Source organism: Mirounga leonina, unplaced genomic scaffold (genome assembly GCF_011800145.1).
Source record: "Mirounga leonina isolate KUSES-001 unplaced genomic scaffold, KU_Mleo_1.0 Mir_115, whole genome shotgun sequence".
NCBI classification, from domain to species: domain Eukaryota; kingdom Metazoa; phylum Chordata; class Mammalia; order Carnivora; family Phocidae; genus Mirounga; species Mirounga leonina.
Genome location: NW_023270268.1, coordinates 53531889 through 53544746, shown reverse-complemented (window position 1 = coordinate 53544746; position 12858 = coordinate 53531889). Strand labels below are relative to the sequence as shown.

The 12858-nt window shown below is 34.0% G+C and overlaps 1 protein-coding gene across 5 annotated transcripts in view; it reads left to right on the top strand.

Annotated features, from left to right (window-relative positions):
- The window catches only part of IFT80 (intraflagellar transport 80), a 124467-nt gene that overhangs the window by 30417 nt on the left and 81192 nt on the right, over nt 1-12858 (top strand). For all 5 annotated transcript variants that reach the window (XM_034998132.1, XM_034998165.1, XM_034998140.1 and 2 more), the window contains 3 exons: nt 4800-4909; nt 10555-10644; nt 11600-11737. In XM_034998132.1, coding sequence (XP_034854023.1) covers nt 4800-4909; nt 10555-10644; nt 11600-11737 — 338 coding nt within the window. The remainder of the gene's footprint in view (nt 1-4799; nt 4910-10554; nt 10645-11599; nt 11738-12858) is intronic.

The following is a 12858-nucleotide window of genomic DNA, read 5'->3' as shown; positions in this document are numbered from 1 at the left end:
TGGCCAGCAACAGACACATGAAAAGATCTCAACATCACTGACCATCAGGGAAATGCAATTCAAAACCGCCTGTCAGAATGGCTAAAAGAAAAAAGAAAAAAACAACAAGTTGTGGTGTGAAGATGTGGGGAACAAGGAATCCTCATGCACTGATGGTGGAATGTAAGTTAGTACAGCCACTGTGGAAAATAGTATGGAGGTTCCTCTTAAAAACAGAAATACCATATGATCCAGTAATTCTACTACTGGGTATTTACCCAAAGAAAATGAAAACACTAATTCAGAAAGGTATATGCATCCCTGTTTACTGCAGCATTGTTTACAATAGTCAAGATATAGAAGGAACCTAAGTGTCCGTCAATAGATGAATGGGTAAAGAAAATGTGGTAAAAATGTACAATGGAATATTATGCAGCCATAAAAAATGGATGAGGTCATTTCACTTGAGACAACATGGATGGACCCAGAGGGTATTATGTTAAGTGAGGTAAGTCAGAGAAGGACAAATACCATATGATTTCACTCATATGTGGAATCTAAAAACAAAACAAAAGAATAAGCAAAAAGCAGAATCTGACCTATAAATATACAGAATAAACTGATGGTTGCTAAAGGAAAGGGGATACGGGGATGGGCAAAATGGTTGAAGGGGAGTGGGAAATATAGGCTTCCAGTTATGGAATGAATGAGTCACGGGAATACAAGGCACAGCACAGGGAATATAGGTAATGATATTTTAATAGTGTTGTACAATGACAGATGGCAGCTACACTTGTGGTGAACATAGCATAGTGTATAGAGAAATGGAATTACTGTGTTGTACACCTGAAACTAATGTAATATTGAGTGTCAGATACACTCAAAAAATTAAAAATAGTAACAAAAAAATAAAATGAAAAAAATGGGGGTGACCAGTAAGGAGGTTATTGGAATGTTCTATGCTAGTGTGTATTGAGATTTGGACAGAGACAGTGATGATAGCTGAAAAAAAGTGAATAGTTCTTAGTGGCTGACAGGAATGAATATCCTGTAAGAGGTAAAGAATTCAGAGAGAAGAATAAACGAGGGGATATGTGTAGAGGGATGATAATTTTGAATGTGTAGAGTTTGAAGTCTTTGGTGCAAGTGGAAATATTGTGTTAGGGTTCAGAGGTAAAGGCTGAAATATTAATGTGAGAGTCAGTTATAGAAAGGTGAAAGGTGAAGCTATAGGGTAAGTTGCGATCCCCAAGGGAAAAGTGTCTGAGAATAGAAACTAATGATACAAATGCATTCATTTAAGCTTTTTCTCTTTACTAACCGAGTGACAGATACAATCAGAGTTGCTTTTTTGTGGAATAAATCCCACTTGATTGCTTACTGTTAATATATGTCCCTACAAATAGAATAAAAGGGAAATAATTCTTGGTTTTTTAATTCTTGATGATTTGTCAACCAAAAAAAATTGAGTTCCTCCTATCATGAACAACACAATAAACAACTGGTTGCTTATTGCATTACAAAGTAATTTCTAGTAGTAGTAGGTAATAGATAGTGATTGTATAGTATCAGACTCTGCTCTAAGTACTTTACTTATATTCACCCAATGTAGACTTATATTGCATTCAAGGCAAAGATAGCTAATACCTCATTGTAATAGTGAAGAGTTTGTTTCAAAAGCATTCTTAAAACATGCAAAAACATTTTTAGGGGCTACTTTTTAGTATGAGTGTGAAAAACATGGTATATTTGACCATGTACTTCCTTAAAACAATCGAAATACATTTTTGTCTCCTCTTCTGTGGTTTAAAATGCCTTCAACAGGTTGAAAGAATTTAGATAATTTGTTTTACAGAGAGATAAGGGTCTGACATTTAACACAACCCCAGGTGCATGTGGTTTCTTAAAAAATGTCAAAAAGGTCACATGATCTTAGTGTACAAAGTCAGAAAAACAAGATATTTTTGAATGTCTTAACTGAAATGGAACATAAATAAAAATTCCCAATATAAAAGGCAAGAAATTATTTAATTATTATGAAACTACTTTTATTTTTTGTCCATTTTTTTGGGTTAGTGTTAGAATTAATAACATCACATAATTTGCTAAACTTTTTGTTGAAAACTTGTTTAACCTGAAGGCTATAGTTGTTATTTTCATACTGAGTTTGCAAAGTGAAGTGTAGCACTGAGAGTAATTCAATGCTTTAATAAGCATGTTTTAAAAAAAATATTTTAAATATTACAGGTTTGTTTGAAATGCAAGTGGGATGGATTTCATCATAATAAAAATCATTATTTTCTTTATGAAGCTAATTTTTCCACTTCAGTAATGATGTTCATCAGAACTACTCAAATTGGAAGTTGTGTAGTATATCTCCTTTTGGAAAAGAAAACATTCATATATATAGTAATTTTACACTTAACATTTTATTATAAATATAAGAGATGAATATAATGAAAACTTCTCTTAGTTCTTGATGTTATATCCATTTTAAATATTAGTGGTTAGGAAGATTGAACTAATGAGACTTAGCTATTTATCTTATCTCTCATAACCCCATAGTTAAAAGCCACATGTTATAGCAAAGGAATTACTTAACTTTTCCTCTATAATCCTATTTTGTTTTATACTATAAGTTCTTATATCTGTTTTTTTAACATTATTATGGTTTAAAAATATTTTATAATCAAGAAATGAATAAACTCCCAAGTCCCAACAGGGAAGATAAGTATTCTGAAGATTTATAAGGTTTATAAGCAAGGAAATGGTGCACAGCTGACTTAATGAGGCCACAAATTCAATGTTAAAGAGGACAAAAGCGTCCCTAACTCCTCATCCTATACCCCAACTGTGCCTTTTACCACAACTAAAGGGCTAGAGTCACATCCTGTATAACTCAATGGGAGTTGTATTTACTGAATTATTTCCTTGGGGGTAGATGTTTGTCATCCTTTAATGTACACCCCAGGAAAGTGTAATTTTACTCATTGTATTCATGATGATTTGATAGTCTTTAATTAAAATATATTAATTTACTTTTTTTCACAATAATTACAACTTATAATAATGGAAATAAAGAAGATACCTATAACTCCACCACCCTATCAAAAAAGCATTCAGCCTCTATTCCCTTCCTGTACTCATCAAGAACCACATTTGAAATATCTGAAATTTTGATTTACATTTTCTGGGGAGTTTATTAGAGTTGTATCCTGTTTGGCAATTTACTTGTGAAATCCAGGTCAGCTCCTGGCTACTTCCAGAGAATATTCCAAGATAATGTACTTACCAAGAACAGAAGAAGTGCCTTCTGAATGAGGTTGGCCATTTGTGAGTTCCTCTGATACAGAACAATCCTAGATGTCATTGAATAGCATATTTAGACCCAATATGATATCTAACCTAAATCATGCATGCTTCAGGGGTTTTTTGTACTAGGTCTGTTGTAAGCTAGAATTTTAAATCCCTTAAACAGCTGAGATTTGCTCACAACTGAATTATATTCTGATTGGGAAGAAAATGGCATGAAAGAAGTAGGGTGCCACTCGAACACAAGCCTTTATCTTCTTGAAATTTACTCCCTGTTGATTACTGATTACTCCCTGTTGATTAGCACCAGTTGGGTTTCCCATTTAAATGAACAATGAAATCTTATTGATTACCCATAAATCCTCAGATTCAGATTTCATTTTACTAAGAATGTCTTATTCATTCACAGAAAGTCAACTGCTACAGTAGTCTGACTTAGGAGTTCTAGACAGTTTTTGAAAGCAGTTTTAGAAATACAAATGGGTTGATATTTCATAGATTAATTGTATAACCTTGATTCACTTTCCTAATGGATGGTAACTGGGTCAGACAGTGGAATACAGATTATTTAATGCTTTCAATAGGTATAATATTCATTTTTTAAAAACTAGGTTCAAATAAAGTACAGCCTTCCAGAAGATATTAAATAATGTAGAAAGTCATTGAGTTAAAAAATACATTCCTATCCTAAGAAATTGAAAACAGTGTGAAATTTAAAGTAGTTTATAGAATGGTACATAAGTCAAATGTACTTTTCCCCTGAAAGTGTTAAGTCACCTTCATCCTGGTTATGGGATATCTGAACCCTTCGTAGCCTAGCTTTCAGGCCAAAGCTACACTTGATAGATAGCAGAACTTTCCCTAATCTGATATTTAATTTGCCATTTATAAATTCATAGATAGGAGGGATAGATCATTTTGGGGTAGGGTGATTTCTGTCCATTAGAGAACTGCTTAAGCAGCAGATGAGTGGTAGGTATATTTCCTGTAGTAGCCTCAGGAATGGGAATTAATCAATAAGGTAAATATACCATGTATATTTTTGTATGGAAAATTTAAGTCAACTTATGTATTGAGTCAGTTTAGCACTGATTGCTGTTGGTGGGAAATGATAAATCATGACTTTTCTGATACTTTATATCTTAAAATAATGAGGTATATTTATTTTATATATGCTATATGTATATTAGATATATATTTATATGTATGCTATATTTCAATAGCGAACTATATTGAATTCCTAAAAGCTCCCATCATATTTTCTAAGCAAGATCAAAATTAGTTAAAAACAGTGTTTCAGTTGCTTACAGTAGATTTTCAATGGTCAGTATTAATTCAGTCTGTGTTTCGGTATCAGGCTATGCTCCAATTTTGAGGGCCATTGAATAAGAAGGAAATGAAATGACATTCCACATTGCTTTTTTGGTCCTCTTAACTATCTCTCTTATTATAAGGCATAATAATGAAAATCTCTTGGTTTTTTTTTTCTTTTCTTTTCCTTTTTACAGGAACACCAGTATATTCAGTAGCGTGGGGCCCTGATTCAGAAAAGGTTCTTTACACAGCAGGCAAGCAGCTGATCATTAAACCTCTTCAACCAAATGCTAAAGTTTTACAGGTACTTCTCAGGCATATGCAAATTGTTATCAGGATCTGTTGGACTGCTAAGCGAGAGGTCACTTTCTTAGGAGTCTCTTTCTTCTGGGTGGTCTTTTTGTCTGAGGCTTTTAAGTGTGTGTTTTTATTAGCCTGTATTACAGAATAGGGGATATCTGGTTATATTTCTAACAAGGTTCACTTCCTCCTTATTCCAACTTACATTATATCAGTAAATCATAAATGTGTTTTGAGTTACTAAATTGTCACATGATTTGGCATGATAGGCATCTTTAAATTTAGCAGAGTCAGCCTCAGATGTATAGATTTGAGACAAAACAGGACAAAATCATAAAACTTTAAAAGCTTGTTTAGACTGTGTTTCTTATCATTATAACTAGCATCCTCCTCTTCAACATCATTTATTCAATACACTTAAGTGTTCTCTAAAACCTTAGCATTCTTTTAGTATTTTTAGAGTGGAGGGGTCGTCAGTGTAATGTTTAGAACAAGTTAGGTGTATATAATTTTACCAAATATATAGAAGCAAAACAAGGGTGACAGTTAAGACAGGTCAGAGTAGGACAAATTAATGGAAAACCTTTAAGCCTATATTCAGGATTTTGAGGTTTGATTTCAGTGTTAAAAGGCAGAGTCATTTTCTTCATATTTTGATAATGACACAGTATAGTGTGGATAATAAAAATACAGGCTTCATACTTAGTCACCTGGTTTCAGATGTTCACTTATTTACCTAAATGTAACTGTAGGCAAGTTAAAAAATATCTGATTCTCAGCTTTCTCATCTTAGTTGTGATGCTAATACCTACTTATAGGATTGTTGTAAGGATTAAATGAGTTAAATTGCAAAGTGCATAAGACAGACTATACAATAAGCATATTGAATGCATACTGTAAGCACTCAATATAGAGTAGTTGTTACTATAGATGTTACTGTGTGAGTTATTATGTCATCTCTACCTTTTAGTCTGCCCTTATTAAATTAGAGCCAAGGAGGCTGGAAAAAAGATGTAGAATGACTGGGTCCTAAGTAAGGGATTTGGTGTTGGAGATTGAGCAGCTACAATGGGTATAAACGTGTTTTAAGAGCATCAGATTTAACAGTTAAGTACGTATAGATTTTGGGGAGTAAGGAAATAGAAATGACATTGAGTTTCCATAATTTTAACTTCTATGTAGATTATGCTATATATATTTCATAAAGTCAACATGCATTTACATTTTTACTGCATGCAGAACACTCTGCTAAGAACCATGGTACAAAAAAGAAATAGAAGATACAAGTCCTTGCTTGCTCTTAGGCAGCTAAGGTAAAGAATTTGGGCAAATGAAAGAAGCTGCAAAAGAGAACTAGTTCTGCCTGCCTTTAGTCAAAGTCCTTCCATACTACTTAAACTACAAAAATCTGCTTTAAAATTATACAGCAAAAACAGGCAAGATGAATCTTTTGGTTTATAGTTACATGATTTATTGAGATACCTGTAATTAGGCTTATATAAATGAAAGTCAGAAAGATACTATATATTACCATTGGTAAATTATAGTTTAGTGGTTTAGTAGAATCTTTGGGCCAGCACATAGTGGAGGGAAAGAAAAGTATCCATTGCCAAAATTCAGCTAGAGTGGAAGAGGAGTTAAAGTATAATTAGTAACTTAATGCAAATTTTCTTTTTTTTTTTCTTCGTAAACTAAAGCTGCAGCAGTTTTCCTTGGGCATAAACATATATTCAAATTTAGATTGTCCACAAAAAGAAACACTTAATTCTTGCTTGTAGAATACAGTTTAAAAGTATACACCTGATTTCCCTTAAGAGCTCTAGGGACTCTTCTAGAGACCCAGAACTTGGTTTTATAGTGAGGAGACTTCTGTTTATTTATTCATTCAGTGAAAATGTAGTGCATACATACTATATACCAGATACTATGCCATGTGTGAGGTAACTCAGAGTGAAACAGAACATAGTTCCTGCCCTCAAGGAGCTTGTTGTCAAAGGAATTTCACAAAATGCCCGGTTAATTGAGAAATAATTGAAAACTGTCTATGCCTTATGTGTAGTATACAAATATGTGTAATATATAAACTGATAATCCTAAATCATAGTATACAGAAAGTTTAAATCATATTTTGTTCTTAACTTTTGAATATGCAAAAATTTATTTTTGTAGCTTTGAAATGAGGTTCTTGAGAATCTCTGTGTATGTGTACCTATATATACCCATATCTGTGTCTATGAATTATTTTTATCCTTGCAGTTTATTTCAGGACATTCGTATTAATTTGGCAGTAAATTGTGTGAATTAATGCTTTTAAAGGATATTATCAAAACATTTGTTTCTGAGAGTACATATTTTTATATATCTTGAATAAAACAAGCTCTGAATTACTGCTTATTCTTAGAGCTTATTTGACCCTAATTTAATATTTTACTGTGTACATTAAGAACAATAGGATGGACTGTTGTTCAACATAGTACTGGAAGTCCTTGCCTCAGCAAACAGACAATAAAAAGAAATAAAAGGCATCCAAATCAGCAAGGAAGAAGTCAAACTTTCACTCTTTATAGATGACATGACACTCTACGTAGAAAACCTGAAAGACTCCACCAAAAAATTGCTAGAACTGATACAAGAATTCAGCAAAGTCGCAGGATATAAAATCAATGCACAGAAGTTTGTTGCATTTCTATACACCAATAATGAAGCAGCAGAAAGAGAAATCAAGGAGTCAATCCCATTTACAATTGCACCAAAAACCATAAAATACCTAGGAATAAACCTAACCAAAGAGATAAAAGATCTGTACTCTGAAAACTATAGAACACTTATGAAAGAAATTGAGGAAGACATAAGAAATAGAGAAACATTCCATGCTCATGGATTGGAAAAACAAATATTGTTAAAATGTCTATACTACCCGAAGTAATCTACACATTCATTGCAATCTCTGTCAGAATAACACCAGCATTTTTCACAGAGCTAGAACAAACAATTCTAAAATTTGTAGGGAACCACAAAAGACCTTGAAAAGCCAAAATGTTGAAAAAGAAAACCAAAGCTGGAGGCATCACAATCCCAGACTTCAAGCTCTATTACAAAGCTGTCATCATCAAGACAGTATGGTACTAGCCCCAAAACAGACACATAGATCAATGGAACAGAATAGAGAACCCAGAAATGGACCCTCAACTCTATAGTCAATTAATCTTCAACAAAGCAGGAAAGAATATCCAATGGAAAAAAGGCAGTCTCTTCAACAAATGGTGTTGGGAAAATTGGACAACAACATGCAGAAGAATGAAACTGGACCACTTTCTTACATCATACACAAAGATAAATTAAAAATGGATGAGAGACCTCAATGTGAGACAGGAATCCATCAAAATCCTAGAGGAGAACATGGGCAGCAACCTCTTTGACTTCGGCCACAGCAACTTCTTACTAGACATGTTCCTGGAGGCAAGGGAAACAAAAGCAAAATGAACTATTGGGACTTCGTCAAGATAAAAAGCTTTTGGGGTGCCTGGGTGGCTCAGTCATTAGGCGTCTGCCTTCGGCTGGGGTCATGGTCCCGGGGCCCTGGGATTGAGCCCCGCATCCGGCTCCCTGCTCTGCCAGAAGCCTGCTTCTCCCTCTCCCACTCCCCCTGCTTGTGTTCCCTCTCTCTCTGTGTCTCTCTCTGTCAAATAAATAAATAAAATCTTGAAAAAAAAAGTTAAAAAGCTTTTGCATAGCAAAGGAAACAGTCAACAAAACCAAAAGACAACCGACAGAATGGGAGAAGATATTTGCAAATGACATATCAGATAAAGGGCTAGTATCCAAAATCTATAAAGAACTTCTCAAACTCAACACTCAAAGAACAAATAATCCAATCAAGAAATGGGCAGAAGACATGAACAGACATTTCTGCAAAAAAGACATCCAAATGGCCAACAGACACATGAAAAGATGCTCAACATCACTCGGCATCAGGGAAATACAGTTCAAAACCACAATGAGATACCACCTCACACTGGTCAGAATGGCTAAAATGAACAACTCAGTAAACAACAGATGTTGGTGAAGATGTGGAGAAAGGGGAAGCCTCTTACACTTGGTGGGAATGCAAGCTGATGCAGCCACTCTGGAAAACAGTATGGAGGTTCCTAAAAAAGTTAAAAATACAACCACCCTATGTCCCAGCAATTGCACTACTGGGTATTTATCCAAAGGATACAAACATAGTGATTCAAAGGGGCACATGCACCCCAATGTTTATAGCAACAATGTCCACAATAGCCAAAATACGGAAAGACCCCAAATGTCTGCCGACTAATGAATGGGTAAAGAAGATGTATGTATATACACAGTGGAATATTACCATTGAAAAGAGTGAAATCTTGCCATTTGCAATGACATGGATGGAACTAGAGGGTATTATGCTAAGTGAAATAAGTCAGTCAGAGAAAGACAAATACCATATGATTTCATTCATATGTGGAATTTAAGAAACAAAATAGATGAACATAGGAAAAGGGAAGGAAAAATAAGATAAAAAAAGAGAAGGAGGTAAACCATAAGAGACTCTTAACTATAGGGAACAAATTGAGGGTTGCTGGAGGGGAGGTGGGTGGGAAGATGGGTAATTGGGTGATGGTTATTAAGGAGGGCACTTGATGTAATGAGTGCTGGGTGTTATATGCAACTGATGAATCACTAAATTCTGCCCTGAAACTAATACTACACTATCTGTTAACTAAATTGAATTTAAATAAAATCTTGAAAGAAAAAAAAGAAGGAACAATAGTTGGGAATGGTCTATAGAGAGAGAGCCCTTAACATCAGTTACTCTTTGATCTGAAGTTAATTGGCTCAGACATTAAAATGTACCTATGGTCTTCAAGGAAAATTAATTTTTTCAGTTATATTATTCTCCCTAAACATGGTAAAACTCATGTGATAAATGGGCACATGAATTGATTGTATTTAAGAGCAAGAAGGGATCCATGCTTACTTTCTAGATTATCAATTTCTGGGTGACATATATGTATGCATTCTATATATATGTATAGAATATGTACATATCTGTGGAAAACATCCTTCTGTTATATGGTAACAGAGGTTATATGCAGAGGTTTCTTATGTAGTTCAGTGACTAGAGACATGAAGGTAAAGAGAATGAGGCTTAGGAAAATATGCAGAAGAGAATGAATAGAGTACTAAAGAAGATGGTCATATAATCAAAGTTTTAAAAAAAGAAGAATTAGTCAATAAGAATGAAGGCATTATCTTTAATTGAATCAACTGTATAAAAGAGAGCAAGATTTGGATTCAGTCCAGTGTTATCACACACACACGTCAAGCTTGGAATAGTTCAATACCAAGAGATTTTCCATCTGGAATCCAGGCAATTGAGATTTATAAGGAGGTAAGCTATATAGCGGATGTCATAATGCTAAGTGTTTTCATTACTTTAAATCAGAAATGAAACAAGCAAATGAGGTTATGCATAACAACTATCAAAGGAAGACAGGAATCTCCAAAGACAGAACAAGAGAATCATTAGAGAGGCAAAATGTCTTTTCTTAAATAAATAAATAAATAAATAAAAATAAAAACTTTTTAGTGCTCTTGAAATTATAATTAATATCTTACTTTTTCTCATAGTGGAAAGCTCATGATGGCATTATTCTAAAAGTAGATTGGAACTCTGTCAATGATCTGATTTTGTCTGCTGGTGAGGACTGTAAATATAAGGTATGTGATTTTTGAATTTATCACCTGGTTGAAAGAATTAAATTTAGGTGAAAAGTGTTTAGCAAATAAGAATATTCTTTTAGTACTTTACTTTAGCTATGTCTTTTAGCTCTAATAATTTAGCAAATTGTTATTTTATAATTTTAAGTGGTATTTTATTTTGTTTTATTTTTTTTAAAGATTTTATTTATTTATTTGACAGAGAGAGAGACAGTGAGAGAGGTAACACAAGCAGGGGGAGTGGGAGAGAGAGAAGCAGGCCTCCTGCCGAGCAGGGAGCCCGATGCGGGGCTTGATCTCAGGACCCTGGGATCATGACCTGAGAAGGCAGATGCTTAACGACTGAGCCACCCAGGTGTCCCTTAAGTGGTATTTTAAAGTGTTGACTTTCTCATTGACCTATCTCACTGACGTATAGAATTTGATTTAATGAGTAGCAACATAAATAAAACTCCTAGTTTTACTGGTTATTTAAATCAACTCAAGTGAAGTTTTAAAAATCAATCTTACTGGTTTATTAAACATTGTTCAGCTTCAGACCAAAATAATTTATACTGAAAATAAGATTCAGTGTAACTGGAGTTAGAGGAAATTTAGTTGAAATAAATACTTTTAGGGAAAGTTGATAGAGCACTTACTGAGCAAAAAAATTTAAGCAAAAAACTGAACATTTCAAAATTTATTGTTAAATTTAAAAGGATTCAAAATGTGTAGGCTATATGATTAACCAAGGATTTAGTGAAATTGGAAAATTATCACGTTATAAAATTTTTTGAGATATTTAGGATTTAAAGAATATAGCTTTTCCGCCTTGTGTGATAGTAAAGACATTTAATTACTACTGTAATAAAGTGATGATTTCTAAATCTTTAATCGATACCTTACCATTAGGACAAACTTCTTTGTAATAATGTGGTGACTGTTATAAAAGATTTTTTAAAATTTGCTTTTTTAGGTATGGGATAGTTATGGCCGCCTTTTGTACAATTCACAACCTCATGAGCATCCTATTACCTCAGTTGCCTGGGCTCCAGATGGAGAGTTATTTGCTGTTGGATCGTTCCATACTTTACGCTTGTGTGATAAAACTGGGGTAAGTCATAATGGTGAACAATCACAGATGTGCTGTCATGAATGTGGTTATGCACAACACACCTGGTTCTCAATCTTTAGTATATGTGCTGCCGAAGCGAGCACTGGTTCTCAATCTTCAAAAAATATTTTCAGTGAATGCATTTGACTGCATCTTTCTGATTTGTCTTCTGAATATATTGGTTCAATCAATTCCAGATTTATGGGACCATATAAACGCTTTAAGTTGAATCTGAAGAATGGGTACATTCTCTATTGTTTGTCTTTCTGGAAATACTGATTTTAAGCATGATTGTAGAAGATGGTGAAGTAGTTAAAGTATTAAAATTTATACCCAGCCAATACGGAGAGTTCAGTTTTTAAACTTTTTTTTCACTGTCAATATGTTTCATATAGAAATTTTAGTTGTATGTTTTTGGCATGGAATTAATAGTAAATTTGAAAAATGATCATTTTAAAACCAAAGGAGTTGGGTTTTTGTCAAGAATTCATGTTTGAATACATGGGGGACTTTTTCCTCACAAGAGAGTATACCCTTCTTTGTACAAATTCTGTTTAGAACCTAGACAAACAGCCAAGCTCAGCAGCATTCATCCATTGTACTTGAATAATGAGTTACTTCATCAGAGTGTTCCAGAAGCAGCTGAGTGATGAGTGGGGTTATTCTGTACTATTCCTAACTAAGAGGAAATCACATAATTGTTCTGTGGCTTTTTTTCCTTGAATGCAAAGAAATTTAGAATTATTAAAGCTTCATAAATGATCTGGTTTATAAGTTTTCTGGTTATTTGAGAGGATTCTCTCTCTCCCTCTCTCCTCACTTGCGTGTGCTCTCTCTCTCTCTTTAAGATAAATAGATAAGGGTGCCTGGGTGGCTCAGTCAGTTAAACACCTGCCTTTGGTTCAGGTCATGATCCCAGGGTCCTGGGATTGAGTCCCACATCGGGCTCCCTGCTCAGTGGGGAGTCTGCGTCTCCCTCTCTGTCTAACCACCACCCCCCCTGCTCATGCTCTCTCTCTCTCTAGCTCTCCTCAAATAAATAAATAAAATCTTTGAAAAAAAATAAAATAGATAAATCTTTAAATTGCCATTTTGATGAAAATATTTAAAATTTAAAAATG